At 43.2% G+C, this 27,673-nt stretch overlaps 1 protein-coding gene across 1 annotated transcript in view; it reads right to left on the reverse strand.

Moving 5' to 3' along the window:
• The window catches only part of LOC139259511 (regulator of G-protein signaling 10-like), a 91,118-nt gene that overhangs the window by 7,029 nt on the left and 56,416 nt on the right, over positions 1–27,673 (reverse strand). Inside the window, exons 3-4 of the mRNA XM_070874997.1 lie at positions 18,659–18,745; positions 14,930–15,073 (exon numbers count right to left, since the gene is read on the reverse strand). Coding sequence (XP_070731098.1) covers positions 14,930–15,073; positions 18,659–18,745 — 231 coding nt within the window. The remainder of the gene's footprint in view (positions 1–14,929; positions 15,074–18,658; positions 18,746–27,673) is intronic.

Below are 27,673 nucleotides of genomic sequence, written 5' to 3' on the forward strand. Positions count from 1 at the left end.
CGTCCACAGCTCATACACTAAAACGCCACCCATGATGATGAAAGTCTTACTGAATGGCATCCCGGTGCACATGGAGCTGGATACAGGAGCTAGCCAGTCATTCATGAGCACCCAACAATTTGAGAGACTATGGCCACACAGAGCTAGCAGGCCCAAACTGGAACGCATTGAGACGCAGCTACGTACGTACACCAAAGAGATCATCCCAGTGCTGGGCAGTGCATACTTGGTGGTAATGCATAATGGATTACAGAACTGGCTGCCACTCTGGATTGTTCCGGGAAATGGCCCCGCGCTTTTGGGGAGGAGTTGGCTAGCTGAGATGAATTGGAAATGGGGGGATGTGCACGCCATTTCATCCGTGGAGCGAAGTTAATGCTCGCAGGTATTGCAAAAATTCAAGTCACTCTTTCAACCCGGTGTCGGAACGTTCAAGGTCACTAAAGTAGTGATACACATCACTCCGGACGCCAGACTAGTGCACCACAAAGCCAGTGCGGTGCCGTACGTGATGCGTGAGAAAATTGAAAGTGAACTGGACAGGTTGCTCCGAGAGGGCATAATTTCGGCCGTTGAATTCAGCGACTGGGCAAGTCCCATCGTTCCCGTCCTCAAAGCAGATGGCTCGGTTAGGATTTGTGGCGACTACAAAGCCACCATCAACCGATTGTCGCTGCAAGACCAATACCCGTTTCAGAGAGCGGAGGTCCTCTTTGCCACGCTGGCAGGTGCAAAGCTGTTCACGAAGCTGGACCTTACTTCGGCCTACATGAGTCAGGAACTGGCGGAAAATTCCAAGCTTCTGACCACCATCACGACGCACAAAGGATTATTTGTCTGCAACAGGTGCCTGTTTAGCATTCGTTCGGCAGCGGCTATCTCTCAGCGAAACATGGAAAGCTTGCTCAAGTCCATCCATGGAACGGTCGTATTCCAAGACGACATCCTTATAATGGGTCGAGACACCGAGGAACACCTCCGCAACCTGGAGGAGGTGCTACGGCAATTGGATCAGGTAGGCATGCGGCTGAAAAAGGGCCAAGTGCGTGTTTTTGGCCCCAGAGGTCGAATTCCTGGGCAGGAGGATTGCCGCAGACGGGATTCGGCCCACTGAATCAAAAACTGAGGTGATTCGCAGGGCGCCCAGGCCCGGCAACACGTCGGAGTTGCGATCATTCCTGGGACTTTAGAACTATTTTGGGAACTTTCTGCCGAACTTAAGCACATTGTTGGAGCTTCCGTAAAGGTTGTGAATGGTTTTGGGGGGACTGTCAAGAACGGGCTTTCAATAAGGCGAGGAACCTGCTGTGTTCCAACAAACTGTTGACTTTGTATGACCCCTGTAAAAAAAACTGGTTTTAACATGCGATGCGTCATCCTACGGGTTGGGTGTGTATTGCAACAGGGTAACAATGACGGCCGACTCCAATCGGTGGCTTACGCCTCCAGGTCGCTCTCTCAGGCAGAGCGTGGATACGGCATGGTTGAGAAGGAGGCACTCGCGTGTGTGTACGGCGTGAAAAAGATGCACCAGTACCTTTTCAGTAGACAGTTCGAGCTAGAGACGGACCACAAGTCGTTAACATCCCTGTTGTCCGACAACAAGGCTGTCAACGTTAACGCGTCAGCTCGCATTCAGCGATGGGCCCTCACGCTGGCTGCGTATGACTACACCATACGGCACCGGCCAGGCACCGAAAATTACGCTGACGCACTCAGCAGGCTCCCACTGGCCACCACCGAGGGGGCGTCGGAGCAGAGCGCCAAGATGGTCATGGCCGTTGAGGCTTTTGACACTGCGGGCTCCCCCATCACAGCCCGACAGATCAAACTCTGGACCAACAAGGACCCCCTCCTATCCATGATAAAAAAATGTGACCTGACTGGGAATTGGGCGCCCGCACACAGGGCGTGCCCCGAGGAAGTCAGGCCGTTTCAGAGACGGATGGATGAGCTCTCCATCCAAGCCGACTGCCTGTTATGGGGCAGCCAGGTAGTCATACCCAGAAAGGAAGGGAAGCGTTCATCAGGGAACTCCACAGCGAGCACCCTGGCATCATGTTAATGAAGGCCATTGCCTGGTCACATGTATGGTGGCTGGAGATTGACTCAGACCTGGAACACTGGGTTCGCAGGTGCACGACGTGTGCCCAGCTGGGCAATGCCCCCAGGGAGGCTCCACTCAGCCCGTGGCTCTGGCCCACCAGGCCATGGTCACGTATTCACGTAGACTATGCGGGCCCGTTCATGGGGAAAATGTTCCTGATCGTAGTCGATGCATACTTGAAGTGGATCAAGTGCATCATATTGAACTCGTGCACGACATCCATCACAGTGGAGAGTCTGCGTACGGTTTTCACGACCCACGGCTTGCCGGACATCCTGGTCAGCGACAATGGCCCGTGTTTTACCAGCCATGAATTCCAGGAGTTTATGTCGGGCAATGGGATCAAGCACGTCCGAACAGCACTGTTCAAGCCGGCTTACAATGGCCAGGCGGAACGGGTGCTCCAAGTCATAAAGCAGGGCATGCTATGCATCCAAGTACCCTCCCTTCAGTACCGCCTATCGCACGTCCTGCTGGCCTACAGGTCCCGGCCGCACTCACAGGAGTCCCGCCAGCGGAACTCCTCATGAAACGCACGCTCAAGACGTGGCTGTCCCTCATTCACCCAGACCTGGCAGACATTGTTGAGGGCAAGCGCCAGTCCCAAACCGAGCTCCGTGATCGAGGCTCAAGGGGGAGGTGTATAGAAATAGATGACCCGGTATTTGTTCTTAACCATGCTTTGGGACCCAAATGGCTTGAGGGTAGCATAATTGGCAAAGAAGGAAACAGGGTCATGGTGGTCAGACTAAACAATGGGCAGATATGCCGCAAACACTTGGACCAAGTAAAGACAAGGTTCAGCATAGACATGGAGAAGAGCATGATGAGATAGCACCCACACCACTGCCAGCGTATGAGCAACAAAGACAGCCCTCAGCATGCACAGTCCCTGCGGCCAGCCCGGACAGGCCGGAATCACCTCAAGTGACAGAGACGTGTGCTGAGGCTCAGCCACCAGAGCCACAACTGCGGCGCTCCACGAGAGAGCGTCGACCACCCGATAGACTTAACCTCTGAAACTAAAAGACTCAATAGCGGAGGTGATGTCATGTATTTCACCATCTTGCAATGACAATAGTTATGTAACTGTAACTCATGCACACTGTACCTGTACCCTTGAAATACACACCCTGACCACAGGGGGCGAGCTTGCGGGAGACACTCCTCACCTGGGTTTCTAGGTATAAAAGGGGAGGTTCCACCCAGGGTCAGCACTCCTTGGTCCTGGGAATAAAGTGAAGGTCACAGAGTGACCGTGTCTGATATATACATGCCTCATGTGAGTTTGTAACAAGGTGCAGAGACACTACAATGATGATGATATAGGAAATGTGGCAGTCAATTTGCGCACAGCAACTCCTATAGACAGCAATGTGATAACGACCAGATAATCTGTTTCTTAGTGACATTGGTTGAGGGATATATATTGGCCAGGACACCGGGAGAAATCCCCTGCTCTTCTTACATGCACCTGAGAGGCCTCAGTTTAACGTCTCATCCAAAAGACGGCACCTTCCACAGTGTAGCACTCCCTCAGTACTGCACTGGAGTGTCAGCCTAGATTTTGTGTAAGTCTCTGAAGTGGGACTTGAACCCACAACGTTCTGACTAAGAGGCAAGAATGCTACCACTGAGCCACGGTGAACACATGTGATTATCAAGTACACAAAATCCACAAGGTATGCGCTATCCTCCAGGAGGACATCTCCCACTGATTTGTGTTTGCACCAAGTGAAGTATAACTCCAGTCTTAATGAGTGTCATTCTTTCAAAAACACGGTGAGGTTTTCCCCTTCAATGTCTTTGTTATTTCAGTTTAAATATAATACTTTTCTTGCAGAGTGCAGACGTGGGAAAAGGAATGCCATTGCCTGAAACTGCCTCCACTGTTGTCAATATTTTATCATCTCTTAACACAAAAGGTTTCAATTGTATTTCAGCACATATCATATTTCAGTGCTGATTAAAAGCACTACCTAAAAGGTACAAGGTATCTTTGAAAGAATTTGCATAATGAATATGTGTGCTTAAAAAAGGCTGTAACCTGACTTTACATTCTAAATTACTTCACTTTTAATTTGTGCAAGTAACTGACTGTGTGGATTCTTGGCTGAAAAGACGCATAATATGGAAAAGCTTAAACTCTTAGTGCAAGATAATGAATTAAACAGAAGGCCACTAGCTCCTCTGAGTAGAAAGCAGTTGGAAAATAGAAACATAGAAAATAGGTGCAGGAGTAGGCATTCGGCCCTTCTAGCCTGCACCGCCATTCAATGAGTTCATGGCTGAACATGCAACTTCAGTACCCCATTCCTGCTTTCTCGCCATACCCCTTGATCCCCCTAGTAGTAAGGACCTCATCTAACTCCTTTTTGAATATATTTAGTGAATTGGCCTCAACAACTTTCTGTGGTAGAGAATTCCACAGGTTCACCACTCTCTGTGTGAAGAAGTTTCTCCTCATCTCGGTCCTAAATGGCTTACCCCTTATCCTTAGACTGTGACCTCTGGTTCTGGACTTCCCCAACATTGGAAACATTCTTCCTGCATCTAACCTGTCTAAACACATCAGAATTTTAAACGTTTCTATGAGGTCCCCTCTCATTCTTCTGAACTCCAGTGAATACAAGCCCAGTTGATCCAGTCTTTCTTGATAGGTCAGTCCCGCCATCCCGGGAATCAGTCTGGTGAACCTTCGCTGCACTCCCTCAATAGCAAGAATGTCCTTCCTCAGGTTAGGAGACCAAAACTGTATACAATACTCCAGGTGTGGCCTCACCAAGGCCCTGTACAACTGTAGCAACACCTCCCTGCCCCTGTACTCAAATGGTTTGGAATGATTTAAAATTAAATGTGATCTTCTGAATATATATGTTAGCAGTATATTTAAGTGAGTTCAACTCCATTACTGTACACAAGACATCAGATTGACCAATAATAACTTGTCTTTTGCCATATTATAAAGTATTTTTGTTTCTTCACCACTGCTCCACACCGCCACACATCATTCCATGACTGAAAGGACAGTCAGGTGGTCTGATCACGGGCTGCTGCAAAGGGCATTGGGTAAATGGCAACAATGTGAGAAGGTACCGGGACTTTCTTCAGTGATTCTCATCAGCAGGGGTGAGACAGGGATTTCAGCTGAATTGTCCTGGTCAGTCCTTTAAACGGGGCTTCTGCCTGACTTGGATGGAGATAATACCACAGGAGGAAAGTGGAGGGACCAAGCTTGCATCCTTCCACTCACTGGTACATGTTGGGCTCTAGTACAGAGCAGCAAACTTTTCAAACAAAACAACTGTTGTTTTCATTTTAAGATTCACATTTGTTAGAGATTTGTGGTTGGCTTGACTTGATAATCATTTTATTTACTTTGTAGTCCCCTGCAACCTACAGCAAAGAAAAACTTTACTGGTCTGTAAATTCATCCGGTAAAATGGAATTACAATGGTATTTATCCATGCTCTTTAACATAAAATAAACGACTCCATATGGAGAGGCTGACAGAGGAAAATATGACTCACTGGTGTATGACAGAGTCAAAACTGGAAGTAAACTCTCAACGTGAAAGTTAATGTACAATTTGTTTGTAATTAAGATCTATGCATATCTCAGCTTTATGCAAGCCTGAGGAGGAATTTGTTTGAATATTTGCATAAATCCACATTATAATATCAAATAGTAATTTTAGTACTGATGCCTATGCAAATAAGTTGAGAACAAAGCTTACATACAAGAACAAACATTAACAATATATCAGACACATGGGTTACATGTCAAGATCAAGATGTAGAATCAGTTTGGGTGGAGATAAAAACATCATAAAGGTAAGAAGTCACTGGTGGGAGTGAGTGGTCTACAGGCCCCCAAACAGTAGCCACACTGTAGGACAGAGTATAAATCAAGAAATTGTAGAGGTTTATAAGAAAGATACGGCAATAATCATGGACAATTTTAATCTTCATATTGATTGGACAAATTGGCAGAGATAGCCTGGAGGAAGAGTTCATAGAGTGTAAGCGGGATGGTTTCTTGGAACACTACGTTGTGGCACCAACCAGGGACCAGACTATTTTAGATCTGGTAATGTGTAAATGAGTTTGGATTAATTAATGATCTTGTAGTGAAGGATCCTCTTGGGAAGAGTGATCATAGCATGGTAGAACTTCAAATTCAGTTTGAGGGTGAGAAAGCTAGTTCTCAAACTAGTGTCCTAAACTTAAATAAAGGTAATTACAAAGATATGAAGGCAGAGTTGGTTAAAGTGGACTGGGAAAATATATTAAAGGGTAAGACTGTAGAAAAGCAGTGGCAAACATTTAAGGAGCTATTTCATAACTCTCAGCAAAGATATATTCCAGTGAGAAAGAAAGACTCTGACAGAAGGATGAACCATTTGTGGCTAACTAAGGAAGTAAAGGATGGTATCAAATTGAAAACAAAGGCATACGATGTTGCAAAAAACAGTACAAGGCGAGAGGATTGGAAAATTTTTAGAAACCAGCAAAGGACGACTAAAAAAATGATAAAGGGAGAGTAAACTAGCAAGAAATATAAAAACAGAAAGTAATATAAAAAGGAAGCAAGTAGCTAAATAAACATTGGTCCCTTAGAGGATGAGACTGGGGAATTAATAATGGAAACAGAGAAACGGCAGAGACTTTGAACAAATATTTTGTATCGGTCTTCACGGTAGAAGACACTAAAAGCATCCCAATAATTGATAATCAAAGGACAATTGGGGGGAGGGGGAAACTTAAAACAATCACTATCACTAGGGAAAAGTACTAAGCAAATGAATGGGACTAAAGGTGGACAAGTCCCTTGGACCTGATGGCCTGCATCCCAGGATCTTAAAAGAGATGGCTGCAGAGATAGTGGATGCATTGGTTGTAATTTACCAAAATTCCCTGGATTCTGGAGAGGTTCCAACGGACTGGAAAACCGCAAATGTAACGCTCCTATTTAAGAAAGTGGGGAGACAGAAAGCAAGAAACTATAGACCAGTTAGCCTAACATCTATCATTCGGAAAATGCTGGAGTCCATTATTAAGGAAGTAGTAGCAGGACATTTAGAAAATCATGATGCAGAATCAGCATGGTTTTATGAAAGGGAAATCATGTTTGACAAATTTGCTGGAGTTCTTTGAGGATGTAACGAGCAGCAGATGTTGTGCATTTGGATTTCCAGGAAGCATTCAATTTGGTGCCACATAAAAAATTACTAGACAAGATAAGAGCTCACGAGGTTGGGAATAATATATTAGCGTGGATAGAGGATTGGCTAACTAACAGAAAGCAGAGAGTTGGGATAAATAGGTCATTTTCAGGTTGGCAAACAGTAACTGGTGGGGTGCCACAGGGATCAGTGCCGGGAACTCAACTATTTACAATTTATATTAATGAATTAGATGAAGGGACCAAGTGTAATGTAGACAAATTTTCTGATGATACAAAGATGGGAAAGCAAGTTGTGAGGAGGACGTAAAGAATCTACAAAGGGATATAGATAGGCTAAGTGAGTGGGCAAAAATTTGACAGATGGAGTATAATGTGGGAAAAGTGAGGTTATCCACTTTGGTAGGAAAAATAAAAATGCAAATTATTATTTAAATGGAGAGAGATTACAAAATGCAGTGGTACAGAGGGATCTGGGGGTCCTTGTACATGAACACAAAAAGTTAGCATGCAGGTACAGCAAATAATTAGGAAGGCAAATGGAATTTTGGCCTTTATTGCAAGGGGGATGGAGCATAAAAGTCAGGAAGTCCTGCTACAACTGTACAGGGCATTGGTAAGACCATAACTGGAGTACTGTGTACAATTTTGGTCTTGTTATTTAAGGGAGGATATACTTGCACTGGAGGCAGTTCAGAGAAGGTTCACGAGGTTGATTCCTGAGATGAAGGGGTTGTCATATGAAGAAAGTTTGAGCAGATTGGGCCTATACTCATTGGAGTTTTGAAGACTTAGAGGTGGTTTTATTGAAACGTATAAGATTCTGAGGGGGCTTGACAGGGTAGATGCAGAGGATGTTTCCCCTCGTGGGGGAATCTAGAACTAGGGGGCATAGTCTCAGAATAAGGGGTCACCCATTTAAAATGGAAAGGAGGAGGAATTTCTTCTCTCAGAGGGTCGTGAATCTTTGGAATTTTCTACCTCAGAGAGCTGTGGAGGCTGGGTCATTGAATGTATTTAAGGTGGACATAGACAGATTTTTGAAAGACAAGCGAGTCAAAGGTTATGGGGAGTGGGTGGGGAAGTGGAGTTGAGGCCGGGATCAGATCAGCCATGATCTTATTGAATGGCGGAGCAGGCTCGAGGGACCTACTCCTGCTCCTATTTCTGATATTCTTATGTTCTTATATGAATTAGTTTGATTTTAAAATGGAAATGTTGCAATCTCAATATTTTTCTAATTAAAAAAACTAACTGAAACTAAAATGGTATATATCAATGTGCAGTTTGTACACACAGATCTGCAGGTACTAACTAAATGACAGCAATCATGACATGCTCTTTGAAGTTAGAATGACAAATTTAAGTTTTCAAAATGGATGTCAAGCAGTCATGTGATCATGTCATGTGAGGTTGATCTCTGATAAAAGGGACAGCTTGTTGGGCCTAATGAATTTTTTTACTGCTCCTAAAAAAATCTTACACTGTTATGTTAGAAAAGGAATATGCTTCATACATTTAAACAGTGGACAATCCTGAATCAGAAGGATTTCTAAACTGGTTTTCTAGCACATATCCCAAATCCCAAAGTTAAGATTTAATATAGGCTATCACAGAATGTGCTAAGCCTGTGATAACCAAACAACACATTCAAAAAGCTTCACCATACCTGTAACACAGCAAAAACTGAATAATGAATAATTCTCAGGAACTAATTCAATTTTTGGCATTTGCTGAATAGGAACAACTGAATAAAATGGAACATTTTGATCATTAAGCAGTTTTGACAGCCCGATTGAATGCTGTCATCCTGTGTTTGTGCCAAAAGAGGTTTTCTACCCTTTCACAGGTATCACTCAGCACAGCCCACACACAACAGGAAGCAGCAAGTATTCAGCGTGCTGAGGATGGGGCAAGTTTTTAAAAAAATATTTCCATACAAACAACGGTAACTTGTATATATTACAAAATTTGAGACAAAGACTCATTTGCTCATGTGATAGAAAGATTTATAAGGTTTGGGGCCTGTATCACAACTAACTGATAATTACATATACATGGAACTGATAAATCATCCCTGTGCTGTTTTTAACCACCAAGTTTACCAAATTAGAAGTGTTTACTCAGCTACTTAAGTGAACCATTTCAAATGTTGAGTAAATGTCTGAATAGTGTAATGTTAAGCTATAATGCGTCTCTAGGGTAGCATTCAAGTCTGTGGTCCAGATGACAATCTTACATCCCAGATGATATCAATAAACCTGTCTGATACTTTAGAACGTTGTTTTGTTTCTCAATTAGGGAGACTTCATGTTATGGCAAATTGTCTATAATTTGTAGAAGGAATTAGTATTGTCTCATTTAGTGCTTTGTATTGTTTTGAAGTAGGAAGAGGCTGCGCGATGGAGCTAGAAGCAGAGAGAAGCCAGTAAGGGAGTACAAAGCAGGCTGAGGGGTTGGGAATAAAGGAAAAACTGATTGAAGCAAAAATTGACAATCCAATAGAGAGTGAGAATTTGGGAGAAGCTAATAGACAAAGCAAGTAGATGGGAAATGCTCCTCCATAATACTTTTCCTTTTTCAAATTGATCTTTGCCAGCTCTTTGTCAAGTCATTAAAATTAGTGGTACTTGTAGCCACGTCTATGAACTTTTTGCTGCAAACTCGTGTCTATAGAGTTGGAGACTATCCAGGCTCATTTCTAATAAGAGTCGTTCCTTGGGTTGAATCCAAACCCAGATTCCAAAGATGATACAATAATGTGCTAGCAAAGCTGATACAATAGCGTTCTAGCAAACGCAGGCATCCCATTAAACATGTAAGGTGTTATATCATCATCTTTAAATCTACTGTTAACACAAGTATATGGCGACAGACAGACCACAGAACAAGAGATTGAAAAGCAGTAGATTTTATATTTAACTTCAGCGTCTATTGCATAAAAATGATTTTCTAGGGATAAATGTAGTTATAGCTACCTTGCAATAAAATGGTTACAAGGTTGGTAGAACTACATTTATCTCTAGAAAATAATTTTATGGAGAAAGAGTCAGACTGAACACTGAGCTCAAAGTAAAGTGTGAACTTAGTCTTTTATTGCAGGTCTCCAGCATGCCTCTCCAACCTGTGAAGCCTCCTTAAATACCTGTGCTCCCAAGGGATTATGGGGTCCCTTGGGACTCCAGGGGATGAGCCCTCTGGTGGCTGTACAGAGTAAATACAAGTATACATATATAACACTCCCCCCCCCTTCCCCCCCACCCCCAAAGTCAATAGTGTAACTATTTACAATGTGAGTTGATCTGGGGCCCTTCTTGCCCTGGTTGATCGTCTCGGTGTGAAAGCTGGTGTTGTTGAATCATTTTTTGGGCCCTCACTGGGCTGCTGTGCAGCTGGCCTTGCTGGGCTGCCTGGTGTGTTGGGCACGGCTGGGTTGCTGTGGATGATGGGTTCTGCTTCGTGGTCAACCATGATGCCGGTTGCCAATGGTGTGTATGTTGGGGGATCAAAAAAGGAAGGGTCCAAGGTGGGTTGCTCAGGATAGACCGTGAATCTGAGTTTGATTTGGTCCAAGGTGAATGAGTCCATTTCAAAGTTTGACCTGAAACACCCTGCTCCCCTCTTTGGCCACGACAGTGCCGGGAAGCCACTTGAGACCTTGTCCATAATTTAATACAAATACAGGATCATTGATTTCAATCTCGCGTGACACATTTGCGCTATCATGGTATGCACTTTGCTGAAGCCACCTGCTCTCTACCTGTTCATGTAGATTAGGGTGAACTAATGAGAGCTTTGTCTTAAGTGCTCCTTTTATGAGCAGTTCAGCAGGTGGGATCCCACTGAGTGAGTGGAGTCTCGTGCGGTAGCTAAGCAGGACTCGGGATAGGCGAGTCTGCAATGAGCCTTCAGTTACCCTCTTCAAGCCTTGCTTGATGTTTTGCACTGCTCTCTCTACCTGACCATTGGACGCTGATTTAAATGGGGCAAATGTGACATGTTTGATCCCGTTACGGGTCATGAATTCTTTGAACTCAGCACTAGTAAAACATGGCCCGTTGTCGCTCACCAGGACATCGGGTAGGCCGTGTGTGGCAAACATTGCCCGCAGGCTTTCAGTAGTGGCAGCGGACGTGCTAGCCGACATTATCTCACATTCAATCCACTCGGAGTACGGAATATTTTACCCAAGAACAGGCCTGCATAATCGACGTGTACCCTAGACCACGGTTTGGAGGGCCAAGACCATAAACTTAGCGGCGTCTCCCTGGGTACATTGCTTAACTGCGAGCATGTATTACATCTGTGAACGCAGGACTCTAAGTCCGCATTGATAGCAGGCCACCACATGTGGGATCTGGCTATCACTTTCAGCATTATGATGCCTGGTTAGGTACTGTGGAGGTCATCGATGAAGGTATCTCTGCCCTTCTTGGGGACCACTACTTGATTGCCCCACAGAAGGTAGTCTGCCGGTATACACATTTCATCTTTGCGCCACTGGAACGGCTTTATCTCTTCCTGCATTTCCACTGGGACACTGGACCAGCTCCCATGAAGCACTGAACCAGCTTTTGAAATAATAAGGGGTCCTGGCTTGTTCAAGTTTTGATCTGCCGGGCAGTGACAGGTGATTGCTCACTCTCAAATGCTTCCATAACCATGGCTAGATCTGTGGGCTGCGCCATTTTCACTCCCATGGTGGGCAATGGCAGCCTACTGAGAGCATCGGCGCAGTTTTCTGTGCCTGGCCTGTGGCAGATGGCGTAGTTGTATGCGGACAATGTGAGCGCCCATCTCTGGATGCGGGCCGATGCGTTGGTATTTATCCCTTTACTCTTGGAGAACAGGGATATGTGGCTTATGGTCAGTTTCCAATTCGAATTTTAGCCCAAACAAGTATTGATGCATTTTCTTTACCCCATAGACACACGCTAACGCTTCTTTCTCAATCATGCTGTAGGCTCTCTCAGCCTTAGACAGACTCCTGGATGCATAAGCAACCAAAATCATTAGCTTGTTGCAAGACACACCCGACGCCATATGACGATGCATCACATGCTAGTACCAAACGCTTACATGGATCATACAACACAAGCAATTTGTTTGAGCATAACAATTTTCTCGCTTTTACAAAGGCATTTTCTTGGCTTTTGCCCCAAACCCATTTGTCCCCCTTTCGTACTAAGACATGCAGTGGTTCTAACAGTGTGCTGAGACCCGGTAAGAAGTTATCAAAATAGTTCAGGAGTCCCAGAAATGACAGCAGCTCCGTCATGTTCTGTGGCCTCGGTGCGTTCTTGATTGCCTCCGTCTTCGCGTTGGTGGGCCTGATGCCATCTGCCGCAATCCTCCTTCCCAGGAACTCCACTTCAGGCACCAGGAAAACGCACTTCGAGCGTTTTAACATGGGCCCCACGCGGTTGAGTCGACTAAAAACCTCCTCCAGATTCTGCAGATGCTCGACTGTGTTCCGACCTGTGACCAAGATGTCGGCCTGGAAGACCACGGTGTGCGGGACTTCAGTAAGCTTTCCATGTTTCTCTGGAATATCGATTGGATTCCAAACGGGTATCTGTTATAAACAAAAAGATCTTTGTGCATATTGATGCAGGTGAGGACTTTCGATGATTCCTCCAGGTCCTGCGTCATGTAGGCTGAAGTCAGATCCAGCTTCGTGAACGTCTTTCCTCCCACCAGCGTTGCAAAGAGGTCATCGGTCTTTGGTAGTGGGTATTGGTCCTACAGGGAGAAACGATTGATAGTTACTTTGCAATCGCCACAGATTCTGACGGTGTGGACTCCCTTGAGGAATGGGACGATAGGACTGGCCCACTCGTTGAACTCAATCGAGGAAATGATGCCCTCTCTTTGCAGCCGGTCTAGCTCAATCTCTACTCTTTCTCTCATCATGTACGGTACTGCTCTCGCCTTGTGATGGATGGGTCGCGCCCCCAGAATTAGGTGGATCTGCACTTTTGCTCCTTGGAATTTCCTGATGCCTCGTTCGAACAGCGAAGGAAATTTGTTTAAGACCTGGGCACACGAAGTGTCGTCAGTGGGCGATAGAGCTCGGATGTCGAAGTTCCAGTGTATCTTTCCCAGCTAGCTCCTGCTGAGCAGTGCGGGACCATCGCCCGGTACCACCCAGAGTGGTAGCTTGTGCACCGCTCCATCGTAGAAGACCTTTACGGTAGCACTGCCGATTACAGGAATCAGTTCTTTTGTGTAAGTTCTTAGTTTCGTGCGAATTGGAGTTAAGACTGGCCTTGTGGCCTTGTTGCACCACAACCTCTCGAAAGTCTTTTTGCCCATGATGGACTGGCTCGCACCCGTGTCCAGCTTCATTGACACTAGGAGTCCATTTAGTTCAACATTCAGCATTATCGGGGGACAATTTGTGGTGAATGTGTGCATCCCATGTACCTCTGCCTCCTCGATCTGAGGCTCTGGTTCGTCGTGATCCTCCATGGATCTGTCCTCCTCTGCAACATGGTGGTTTCCAGGTTTAACAGGCTTTGCAGCTCACCTGCACACTCGTTGGAGGTGTCCCATTGTTCCACAGCCCTTGCAAATATACTCTTTGAATCGGCATGAATGGAAACGATGATCACCCCCGCAGCACCAACAAGGTATTAATGGCCTTGCATTCATCACCCTTGATGGTGGACTCTGAGACATCTGCGGACGTGTAGCTGCAGGTATGTGTGACCTGCCCTGTACGTTACGATTTGAAAACAACATCACTTTGTTCACAGTACTTGTAGCAGAACTTGTGTGCTGAGTGATTTCCTTCATATTGTCAGTGGTGGCAATGAACGCCTGGGCTATCGCTATGGCCTTACTCGAGGTTGGGATCTCTGCAGTCAAAAGTTTGCGAAGTATGGTTTTGTGGCCAATGCCAAGTACAAAAAAGTCTCTGAGCATGTGCTCCAAATGTCCTTCAAATTCACAATGTCCTGCAAGGCGTCTTAGCTCGGTGACATAACATGCCACTTCCTGGCCTTCAGACCTTTTGTAGGTGTAGAACTGGTACCTCGCCATCAGAACGCTTTCCTTCGGGTTCAAATGCTCTCGGACCAGTGTGCAAAAATCGTCGTATGATTTCTCCGTGGGTTTCGCTGGAGTGAGCAGATTCTTCATGAGGCCATACGTTGGTGCCCCACAGACGGTGAGGAGGATCGCCCTTCGTTTGGCAACGCTCTCTTCCCCATCTAAAGTATTGGTCGAATCACTCCACATAAGTTTCCCAATCATCTCACTCCAAGAATTTCTCCAGGATGCCCACTTTTCTCTGCATCTTTGGGTTCGCTATCTGTATCTCGTCTTCAGTTGTTGTGTATGGAGAAAGAGTCAGACTGAACACTGTGAGCTCAAAGTAAAGTGTGACCGTAGTCTTTTATTACAGGTGTCTAGAGTGCCTCTCCAACCTGTGAAGCTCCTTAAATACCTGTGCTCCTGAAGGGATTACAGGATCCCTTGGGACTCCAGGGGATGAGCCCTCTGGTGGCTGTACAGAGTAAATACAAGTTTACATATATAACAGTAGCACCACATTTATCCCGAGAAAATAATTTGTTGTGCAATAGATGCTTGGAAAAATTAGCCATCCAGAAAAATAAACATGAAATAGGTTACCTGTTCTTGCAATTTCTGAAACATGAAGGGGTGTGGATGTGCCAGCATGCTCTCACTGAGACGAGACTGTCCCTCCACATTTACTTGTGTTGCGGCCTTACTGCACAGAAAGGTTTTGTAGATCTGCTGTGCCTTGCCATGAAGCTTAATCAATGCAATAAAGAGCGTTCAAGGAATTAATACATAAATATTGGGCCTAAATTAACTGACACAGATAATCAATTAGAATATTAGCCATAAGTTAATATATGTTAAGAATGTTATGATAATTACAATATACTGTAGTACAATATATAGTAGAATATTGTTTTAGTTTTATATAATTTTATCAAATATATTTCAGTGAGTTTGGGGCAATAATTTAGTCTGAGATACTGCTGAAGTTCATAAACTTCATGAGCTTTCTCGAACCAATGGTAGCCATCAATTATTATAGAATTATTAGACCAATTCAATAGAAGGAAATTGCTCTATAAAGAGATAACGGCCCAGAAATTCGTCTCGGGCAGTGGCGCAATACAGGTGGTATTGGATTGGCCGCCCGTTATACATACCGCCTGATATTCAGATCCACTGACTGCAGTAGAACTGATTATCAGGCGTTGCGTATAACTCTGACAAAAAGTTTGCATAGAAACATGTTAAAAGAGTGATCAGAGATACAAAGAATGAAAACATAGCTGTAGATGCAAAACATAACATGAAGAAATGTTTTCAGAACTATAATAGTAAGAGAGAAGCAGTCAGGGAAGTGATGAGAAGCTAAAATATGCAAACAGATCTGAAACCGAGAATCAGCACAGGATAGTTAATACACTAAAATAATTATTTCCTCCAAGTATTTACTACTTTTCAAGTATTTCATGAGCAACATGACCTCCCCAAGCTTTAATAACCCAAGCAGAATTAATGACTGATATAAATGAGAGGTTCCAGGTATAAAGGACTTAAAACAAATTTCAGAAATAGGTGATATTTTGTGCTAAGTGAGACAAGGGAGGAGATCTGTGAGGCACTTACAAACATCAGGGAGTCCTAGTTGATTGGAAGCAGGCTAAAATGATACCCATTTTTTTTAAAGTGACAGGGAGAATCAGGCTAATACAAACCAATTAGTCTTACTTCAATACAGCGCAAAGTAATGGAACTGATCATCAGGGGTAACATTGTGGAATAACAGTATTAATCTCGTAAGCAGCAGCTAACATGGATTCAGAAGAGGAAGAGTATGTCTGATCAATCCTCTTGACATTTTTTGAGGAAGTGACATCCCAAGTGGGTGTTGAAAGGTCTACGATGTGATGTACCAAGACTCACAAAAAGCATTTGACAAAGCTTCACATGCAAGGCCATCGGTTTAACTCAAAGCAGTGGTGATTCTGCATACAACTTGGGAATGGATAAGAAATTGGTAGATGAATAGAAAGCATTAGTTACTTCTTTAAAAAGTTATGTCAGGGTGGGGGCAAAGTGTTGAGTGGGGTCTCCAGAATCAATTTTGGGACTCCACTACTCTTCCTAATTTAAACCCTTGATTTCATAAATTTATGGCAGCTTGGTCAAATTTGCAAACTAGGAGGGGCAGTGGATTCTGAGGAGGCAGCTCAGGAACTACAAAATAGTTGGTCAAAGAGGCAGATTAAATTTAATATGGATAAGTGTAAAGTATTGGATGTAGAAAGAGAAAATGAGCAACATAAGTATTTCATAAATGGTGTGACATTTTAACAGATCCAGGTGTATAGTAAACTCCATGCTCTACATGCCCAACATCTAGAGCAGCAATTAACAACACAAATAGAATGCTGAACCATATCGACCGAGTGGAATACAAGTCGGAGGAAGTCATGCTCAAAGTCCATCGTGCTCTGAGCAGGATTATGCATTGAGTACTGTGTCCAGTTCTGCTCCCTGAGACACAAGGAAGACATTGAAGCCCTGAGGGCAGTTCAGAGAAGAGCCACGAGGCTCATCGTTAGCATCAAATGACTGATTTAGAAGGAGAAAGGAAAATCTTGGGCTTTTTAATCATGAAAGGAGGTGACTAAGGAATCACCCGTAGAGATTTATAAGAAAATGGCATGGAAAAGGTTGATTCAGGAAATTACTTCAAACTAAACTGTGAGAACAGGACAAGGAGAGACAGGGTAAAACAAGTAAAAGACCAATTTAGAATTGATGTCATGAAGTTCTTTATATAAAAGTGATCAACGCATAACGTAGAATCTTTAGTAGAGTGAAAGTGAAAACTGGTATTATTTAAGAAATTATTTCATACTCTGATGGGTAATTCTGGAAAGAAGAACTAAAATAAACTAAATCACCTTCCTTGCCCATACTTAGCTTGTGATTTGTAAAATAACACAAGCTCACAGTCTTCTGTCGGCTTTTTTCAATTGTGTAGGCATTTTTGTGCTTGTAAAGTGTGAGACGTTAGTATGAGGGAATGGCATCTTCTTCTTAGGCAGTCCCCCGGAGTCGAGGATGACTTGCTTCCACATTAAAATGAGTTTGAAGGTGTCTGAAGCCTGATGTTCCAGGTTTGGAACTTCATTTTAAAAGGAAGGTGCCTGTGCGTGAATTCACTCGTGTCAACATCAACCTTTCTCAATTCTGGCAAAGCATGGTCATATGCAGAGTAAGACCCACTGTTATTTTCCTCTGTAATCTGCCTTAACTCCACCTTCCATACAACATGCCTTACAGTGCCAGTGCAAATTTCTCTAGCTTTCACCTCAGTAACTCACTGGTATCTGAGTCAATATCGTGTTAAATTACAAGCTGTTTGATGCTGCATGCCCAACCTCAGGAAGTTTTAAACAGCTTCTGTGAATCTACTGGAATTTAAAAATTGGCAAGGCCCTACCTTTAAACAATAACACATTTCTCATGCTGTGTTAAATCTTGCCTGCTGGGAAGTTCAGTTTACATTTCACTTTTGATGGTTATATAACTGAATGTTTACGAATGCGACAGGATTGCAGTTCAGCAGATTTATGTTCAAGAATGAAATTTAAGATGCAATAAATCAAAAAATGTATCAATATCTATAAATGTTCTTCAGCAGGGATAAGGAATATCTCAGTGGCCTATCACATTGATGTACCAATACGTTGCAGTGCACCAGTGGATTCCTCAGGTCAATTCCTGATCTCACCTGGGCTGATGGCAGGAAACACCAGATGAAGGTGGAGCACTTTTTTCACACAGTGAGAAATGAGTCAGACAAACTGCTTTCATATACTTCTTAAGCATTGACTCAACAAGAGCCTCTTGGCTAGGAATAGTAAGTGAGGGGGTGGGTGGGCGAGGAATAACTAATAGAGTGAAGTGACCTTAAATGGTCAAAGGAACAGTTTCCTGGGGTTAAATGAACACACTCAGCCATGTGAATTGTGTGCGAATGATATGGAGATCAGTACCAAGCAGTTATATACTGAAAAAAAATTGAACTTTCTGGAACCTTTGAAATATAGAAATAGATACAATTCTTATATCCATGAAACTTAAAAGACTACAATCCACTTTATTCTGGAAATACGAAACACACAGACCAATTCCATGTTATTGGTCATAACTGTTACCCAATTCTACACTTTCTTTCAGTCATCTTGAATAAGATTGTTACAGCAAAGTCAGACTGCAGAAATTATGCAAAATTACACCTCCATAAACAGCAACAGACAGAAACCACTAATTCATCACTAAAGCCAAGTGACTAATACCTACCAGCTTTTTGTCTTGAATATTCTTGAATTCCTCGCATTCTAACCAGAACAAAACATTTTCCTCACTAAATTCACGCTTTAGAAAATCCTATGAAGAAAAGAAGAAAAATAATTCTTACATTGATCAGAGCTAATTAAGAGATCAACAAGGGTTCGGGTTAAGAGCATGTCCATTAAACCCCAAGGGAGTGGAGAATTGGGTGCAAATGCCAGTATGTCTAATTTACAGTGCTCTTAATTGCCTGCTCATTAAAATCAATAACAGGAGTAACACCCTCTGCCCAATTCTCCAATCCATGTACCTGTTGAGTGAGACTCAACTACGGGAGTGTAGTCTCAGAAAATTTACCCCAAAACACACCAGAAATAAATATATCTAAAAGGTTTACAAAGTCTCCTGATAGAGTCAACGCTCTTAATGCAGTCACTTAATTTGAATTATCAAATAATTAGAATTTTTTTCTGCACCAGATTCCCACTTTGTTAATTTAAATGCTTTTATTTGCATTGATTCATTCAAAATATTGGATCAATTGATTTTTTTTAATCAATTAAAAATGACTGAATTATTGAACATGCTTTATTTCAATGAAGTTTATTCAAACAAGTTTGAAGTATGATTTGGAAAGTTACCTACACGTGCAGTTTCCATTCTGCTCCCTTCTTTTACTTTTCCTTCCCTAGGAGCTAAATTAAAAAGTAGGACCTCAAAGGTAGTAATCTCGGGATTGCTACCAGTGCCACGTGCTAGTCAGATTAGGATTCGCAAGATAGCTCTGATGAATACGTGGCTTGAGCAGTGGTGCAGCAGGGAGGGATTCAAATTCCTGGGGCATTGGAACCGGTTCTGGGGGAGGTGGGACCAGTACAAACCGGACGGTCTACACCTAGGCAGGACCGGAACCAATGTCCTAGGGGGAGTGTTTGCTAGTGCTGTTGGGGAGGAGTTAAATTAATATGGCAGGGGGATGGGAACCAATGCAGGGAGACAGAGGGAAACAAAACGGGGACAGAAACAAAAGACAGAAAGGAGATGAATAAAAGTGGAGGGCAGAGAAACCCAAGGCAAAAAACAAAAAGGGCCACTGTAAGCAAAATTCTAAAGGGTCAAAGTGTAATAAAAAGGCAAGCCTGAAAGCTCTGTGCCTCATTGCTAGGAGTATTCGGAACCCAGGAGAGGACTCTGAGCTAGTTAGAGTGGGTGAGAGCTCAGATGAACAGGACCACAAGAAAGAATGCAAAAGGCAGGAGGCAACAGAGCAGAGTAGCACTGGGGTAAGTGTAAACCACAAGGTGATAGGAAGCGACAATATGTATGAATATAAAGGGGTTGCAGGAGGGGTCAAAACTAAAAATCATGGTTTAAAAACTAGTATTAAAACACTCTACCTAAACGCACGCAGCATTCGAAATAAAGTAAATGAGTTGACGGCATAAATCATTACAAATGGGTATAATTTGGTGGTCATTACAGAAACGTGGTTGCAGGGTGGCCAAGACTGGGAATTAAACATACAGGGGTATCTGACAATTCGGAAAGATAGACAAGAAGGGAAAGGAGGTGGGATAGCTCTGTTAATAAAGGATGATATCAGGGCAGTTGTGAGAGACGATATTGGCTCTAATGAACAAAATGTTGAATCATTGTGGGTGGAGATTAGAGATAGTAAGGGGAAAAAGTCACTGGTGGGCGTAGTTTATAGGCCCCCAAATAATAACTTCACGGTGGGGCGGACAATAATCAAGGGAATAAAAGAGGCATGTGAAAAAGGAACGGCAGTAATCATGGGGGATTTTAACCTACATATCGATTGGTCAAATCAAATCGCATGGGGTAGCCTTGAGGAGGAATTCATAGAATGCATACGGGATTGTTTCTTGGAACAGTATGTTACAGAACCTACAAGGGAGCATACTATCTTAGATCTGGTCCTGTGTAATGAGACAGGAATAATAAACGATCTCCTAGTAAAACATCCTCTCGGAATAAGTGATCACAGTATGGTTGAATTTGTAATACAGATTGAGGGTGAGGAAGTAGTATCTCAAACGAGCATACTATGCTTAAACAAAGGGGACTACAGTGGGATGAGGGCAGAGTTGGCTAAAGTAGACTGGGAACACAGACTAAACAGTGGCACAATTGAGGAACAGTGGAGGACTTTTAAGGAGCTCTTTCATAGTGCTCAACAAAAATATATTCCAGTGAAAAAGAAGGGCGGTAAGAGAAGGGATAACCAGCCGTGGATAACCAAGGAAATAAAGGAGAGTATCAAATTAAAAACCAATGCGTATAAGGTGGCCAAGGTTAGTGGGAAACTAGAAGATTGGGAAAATTTTAAATGACAGCATGACTAAGAAAGCAATAAAGAAAGGAAAGATAGATTACAAAAGTAAACTTGCGCAAAACATAAAAACAGATAGTAAAAGCTTTTACCGATATATAAAATGGAAAAGAGTGACTAAAGTAAATATTGGTCCCTTAGAAGATGAGAAGGGGGATTTAATAATGGGAAATGTGGAAATGGCTGAGACCTTAAACAATTATTTTGCTTCGGTCTTCACACTTGAAGACACAAAAACCATGCCAAAAATTGCTGGTCACGGGAATGTGGGAAGGGAGGACCTTGAGACAATCACTATCACTAGGGAGGTAGTGCTGATCAGGCTAATGGGACTCAAGGTAGACAAGTCCCCTGGTCCTGATGAAATGCAACCCAGGGTATTAAAAGAGATGGCGGAAGTTATAGCAGATGCATTCGTTATAATCTACCAAAATTCTATGGACTTTGGGGAGGTACCAGCGGATTGGAAAGCAGCTAATGTAATGCCTCTGTTTAAAAAAGGGGGCAGACAAAAGGCAGGTAACTATAGGCCGGTTAGTTTAACATCTATAGTGGGGAAAATGCTTGAAGCTATCATTAAGGAAGAAATAGCGGAACATCTTGATAGGAATAGTGCAATCAAGCAGACGCAACATGGATTCATGAAGGGGAAATCATGTTTAACTAATTTACTGGAATTCTTTGAGGATATAACGAGCATGGTGGATAGAGGTGTACCGATGGATGTGGTGTATTTAGATTTCCAAAAGGCATTCGATAAGGTGCCACACAAAAAAGTTACTGCAGAAGATAAAGGTACGCGGAGTTCGAGGAAATGTATTAGCATGGATAGAGAATTGGCTGGCTAACAGAAAGCAGAGAGTCAGGATAAATGGGTCCTTTTCGGTTTGGAAATCGGTGGTTAGTGGTGTGCCACAGGGATCGGTGCTGGGACCACAACTGTTTACAATATACATAGATGACCTGGAAGAGGGGTCAGAGTGCAGTGTAACAAAATTTGCAGCTGACACAAAGGTTAGTGGGAAAGCGGGTTGTGTAGAGGACACAGAGAGGCTGCAAAGAGATTTAGATAGGTTAAGCGAATGAGCTAAGGTTTGGCAGATGGAACACAATGTCGGAAAATGTGAGGTCATCCACCTTGGGGAAAAAAACAGTAATTAGGGGAATATTATTTGAATGGGGAGAAATTACAACATGCTGCGGTGCAGAGGGACCTGGGGGTCCTTATGCATGAATCCCAAAAAGTTAGTTTGCAGGTGCAGCAGGTAATCAGGAAGGCGAATGGAATGTTGGCCTTCATTGCAAGAGGGATGGAGTACAAAAGCAGGGAGGTCCTGCTGCAACTGTACAGGGTATTGGTGAGACCATACCTGGAGTACTGCATGCAGTTTTGGTCACCTTACTTAAGGAAGGATATACTAGCTTTGGAGGGGGTACAGAGACGATTCACTAGGCTGATTCCGGAGATGAGGGGGTTACCTTATGATGATAGATTGAGTAGACTGGGTCTTTACTCGTTGGAGTTCAGAAGAATGAGGGGTGATCTTATAGAAACATTTAAAATAATGAAAGGGATAGACAAGATAGGGGCAGAGAGGTTGTTTCCACTGGTCGGGGAGACTAGAACTAGGGGCACAGCCTCAAAATACGGGGGAGCCAATTTAAAACCGAGTTGAGAAGGAATTTCTTCTCCCAGAGAGTTGTGAATCTGTGGAATTCTCTGCCCAAGGAAGCAGTTGAGGCTAGCTCATTGAATGTATTCAAGTCACAGATAGATAGATTTTTAACCAATAAGGGAATTAAGGGTTATGGGGAGCGGGCGGGTAAGTGGAGCTGAGTCTACACCAGATCAGGCATGATCTTGTTGAATGGCGGAGCAGGCTCGAGGGGCTGGATGGCCTACTCCTGTTCCTAATTCTTATGTTTTTATGTTCTTATGTTCCCAGATAAAAGTTGGGCTGTGACTGAAGCTATGGATTTCATCAATATCACTCCATCCTTAATAGATAAGAGGAGTGATTGCGAGGTATTATCCTGGCAATGTTTAATCTCCACTGAGACTGAGCACTTCACTGCAGCAGATATGCGGTGCTTCAGTGATCTAGCTGAGAACTGGTCAAAATCAACCCAGTGAGGAACGGACAAGTTCAGCAAAGAGTGGAGAAATACAGCGAAATAACGGGAGTTCAAGGCCCCGCTATTTACAGAAGATGGGGAGGGGGTTGAAATCGACTGAAGAACCTGGCAAGGCCGGGGACGCAGTCTGCAGGACCCCATCATCCTTTTTTGGATCCATTTCCCGTCCAGCAAACAGCCAAAATGACAGCCTGGCCGGGAGGGAAAACCAGCAGGAGGCCGCAGCCGGGATCCATTCGGCATGGTCCCCAGCAATCGGAAGGGTGAAGATTGGACATCACGGCAGGGGGGCCGGGTTGGAGGACTTGGGGAGGGGGGGGTGGGCGGTAAGATCTGTGATCAGAGGATGGTGGGGGTTAAGAGTTAAGAGAGTGGGGCCGCGATCATTTTCCACATTTTACTGAAGAATTACTGATTTGAGGGCCTGGAGTGTTGGAAAAGACACTTACCTTGCGGAGCTGGCACCTCCCGCCTCCCTTTCACTACCAGGGTTCCCGTCCTTTGTGAAAGCCGCCCAGCAGCAGTGAATTTTAAATTGGGCTCCCAATTGCACTGTGAATGCCCGATTTAAATGCGTTAATAAAGTGCCTCGCCTCTGTATGGTGGGATACTCGGACATCGTGATATTCGCTGCCATAAAAATAGCAACAGGCACGTGCCAGGCAGGTTAGGGTCACGTTTCGTGTATTTGACAATGTAACCCTCACCCGCCCTTCGTGGGAGAGTTGATATTGAGACCCAACAATCTAAAGCTGATAGGCCCAGAATTTGCGATCAGCGGCGATGCAACGCACTAGCCGCTGACCTTGAAGAAAGCTGCCCACAAAGATTTAGCGATCTCTGTGGTGTGAATTTCAGCTCTCCCGACCTTTGTTTGAATCCGGCAGCAAATGAAGTGAATCTCCAGCGTCAGCAACAGTGATGTAATCAAGCAGGCTAAGCAGCCAATCACATTGAAGAATTCTCACAGCCAGCACATCAGGAAGTAAAATGCACAGATTCTAGTTTACCTTTTATAAATTTTACAGACAGTGAAATAAAGATTGGAACATGCACGTAGGATTAAGGTAGAAGATGAAATACCATAAACAAACTTAAAAAAAAAATTAAAAACTTGTAGTTCTTAATCACATTAATGGAAAAATTTGACATTCCACAAATATAAAAATTAGCTTTTCAAGGCCAGAACTGTTGTTCAGCAGTCAATATGCCATTAAAACCCCAGTTACATCTCTTTCAACAAGGCTTAAAGTTTTACGGGCTTTTTAACAGCGATATTCCATATGGGATTTCAACTGATTGCTGCCTCCGGGGAGTTCCACAGCGCAACCTGTGACAGAGCAGGGAATGACTGACTGCAACTTCAGGATTTCCGAGTTCATCTGCGCATGTTTCAGAGGGATAATGACGGCAAACGCTGTCAGCCAAATCCGGGCCATACTCCTTAATGGTCCTTTATGATCTTTATCCTATTGCCATACATAATCCTAATTAAACTGTATCTACAGATAGCAAAACAATCATTTTGTTTTAACTTTATATATAATTTTGAGAAATAAGAGATGAAGCAGAATGGGTGCATTCACATCTTGAGACAACATTATGCAGCCATCAAATGCATCCAATACCTAAATAACTGAAGACAATCTCAGACCCAGGCAATATCTAAATCAAATGATTGTAAGAAGAGAACAAGTGGTGCCTGGGCCCAAAGTAGGACTAATAGTGAAGATGTAGATTTTGTTTTTGTATTTGTTCCCACCTTAATACATTTGCCAGTCTGGAGCTCAGAAAGAACCCTCCACTTTCTTTTGTGAGAGGCATGCAGTTAGGAATTTATTTTTGTGGACTGGCTGTCTCATCAACAGGATATAAAAAGTGACGGTAGGGAGTGGTTGACTCTATAAAAGTTCCGTCATGCCAGTTCACTCACCACAAGCTCATGTGGCATTTGATACATGCCTTGTTCATACTAGCATAACCAAGTGGATGGCTTCTCATTCCAACTGGAAGGAACAAGATAAAGGGAGGCTTTATAGAAATATAGTTTAAAGTTTATTAACTGAGGTACCCATTTATCTGATCATCCCTGGGAGTCCAAAGGTCCTAATTAACCATGTTCAACAGTAATCCATAACTCTTTGAAGATGGATATTTTAGAATCTGAGAAACAAATGTGTTTTCCACCAGCAATTTTCAAAATGATACCCTTCAGGAATCCAACACTATTATAAAGAACAGCCACAAAAAAAGTGCCCTGTTTATAGCACAGCCTAAAAAAAAGAAATCACACATCATCAAATTCTGGAGATTGCATTGAAAAAATGCACCTGCGATTCTTGAAACAAAGTGTGACTAGAACGTAATGAGCAAACAATTCGCAAAGCATATATAGCTAAATGAGAGCTAACGCATAGACCACACACAGCATTTTACATGACAATGCTCCAGTTCCTCTTACACTTATCTTATTGATCTCATTGAATGGCGGAGCAGGCTAGAGGGGCCAAATGGCCTGCTCCTATTTCTTATGTTCTTATGTTTTTACTACACCTGTGTGCAGATAAAAACAATAGGCACGATATGTATTTTAATGTTCCCTTGAAGAAATGGATTCATCTGTTCTTTGCAGCATATATTTTCAATATGGTTAATGTGGAAAGATAGAAAAAGAGCAACCATAGATTGCAAGGCTTGCTGGGACATTATATTTGGTCAACCTAAGAATTAGAGCTTACTTCAGCAACTATACCAAACAAGCTGTCAGCAGTTGAAACCACGGGTTGCATTATCTCAGGGCAGCTAAGGTCATCTGTCTTCTCTGTCTAATTATAATCACAATAAGGATATGTAAACCAAAAAAAACAGACAGTGTGTAGGGGGCAAGGAGAGGTTAGCCCAAAATATGGAAAGGATAGCTAAGACAAGTAGCCATTGGATAACACTGATGAGCTAATTAAATTAACTGCTACACTCTGCACTATTACAAAAAAAAGAGGAACCATCACATATGATAATTGTTTACTTAGAGGTATAAATATTCCACATTTCTGTAGATTGTCGGAGTTGGTACCCTAAGCCTTTGACTAGGGCACTCTCCTCTTGTATACAGGTAAAAATAAACTAACAATCTGACGGTCTGCTTGAGTTAAGAGTCTTACCTTGAATCGTTATCTTTGACAGAATTTATTGGAGGTTCCATCGAGATCGCTTACTATTTGCCGGTGAATAAACGGACAAGAACACGGTGAATCTCTAGGGAAGGACTTTAACTGGCCAATTATCAGTGACATTTTTGTTCCTAAAGGAGCCCTTCCTTGGAGAGAGCGCGAGTGTAGTCTGTTTGTCTCGGCAGAAGTACTGCGATCGTAGGACTCATTTCAGGATTGAGTTAAATTTTTGTAATCACTTCCTCTCTCAGCTTGACAGTAAGAGGGGACAGATTCCGAAAAGAAAAAAAATTCAGCGCTGAAGCGGGCCGGCAGATTGTAAAGGGGGGAAGGTAAGAAAATACATCATTAAAAGGTCCCTGTTTCTTGTGTGATAGAAACAAATACCCTTGTGTGATAGGGAGAAATAAGATGGGACGCGATCCTTGTGGGATAGGATCATAGAAATTATCCTTGTGTGATAGGATAAGTCATCCTTGTGTGATCGGATGAGGACCCTTGTTTGATGGGGTCATTTAGAATAAGTTAAGGACTCAGTCTGTAGGGGCGTACAACGCAGACTAAAAATTGATTATTTGTTTAGTTAAAGCATAAGGATTATGATCTGTGCACCCCTTTGGGTTTTCACGTTTTTTATGGTCTTCATAATATTGTTATGTGCGTCAATTGTCTATGAGCTCTTAATAAGACATAACAGGGAAATCAACAGGGGAGGTTGTGTTTCAGAAACGTATAAATTGGTTGAGACAGAACAGTGATCGGTTGATTAGCAGCGAGTGACTCGTGTTCAACAATATCTCAAACACCCAGACTGAGCCCAAATTAAGAACCCAAATGGGTCAGGTGACGGCCAGGTGAATTGGGCGTGGGGAACTCGGTTGGAGCGAGAGGACTGTGATACGGAGAACTGTGATATCTCAAACAGTTAAATATGGGTGCCGGAGCAAACAAGGGCACACCAGCCTTTTTCATGCTCCAGAATTGTGGTCAGTCTTCAATTGATCACCTAAAAAAAAATGGGTAAAGTGGACTACGGGTGAAAACTGGCTATTTCCACCCAAAGGTTCATTTAATTTAGAGAGAACAACATGTAGAGGAGTGTCTTGTAAACAGAGACCCAGGGGAAAAAGTAATTTAAAAAAAGGCCTGGGTTCCGATTCTTCGAGCCCACGGAAAATTAACAGAGGAAGTAAATCAATATGTAAGAAAAGGAAAAAAAAAAGAAACCTTATAGTGATGTATATGGATCCAAAATATAGAGCTGGCCGAACAATAAGCTTTGTTGAATGAAGAGAGACTTTTGTGAATGTCTGTTTTTGAGTGAGAGTACTTGTGTGATTTTGACTGCGGAATGAATGAAAGCCT

This window comes from Pristiophorus japonicus, chromosome 3, assembly GCF_044704955.1.
Source record: "Pristiophorus japonicus isolate sPriJap1 chromosome 3, sPriJap1.hap1, whole genome shotgun sequence".
Taxonomy (NCBI): domain Eukaryota; kingdom Metazoa; phylum Chordata; class Chondrichthyes; family Pristiophoridae; genus Pristiophorus; species Pristiophorus japonicus.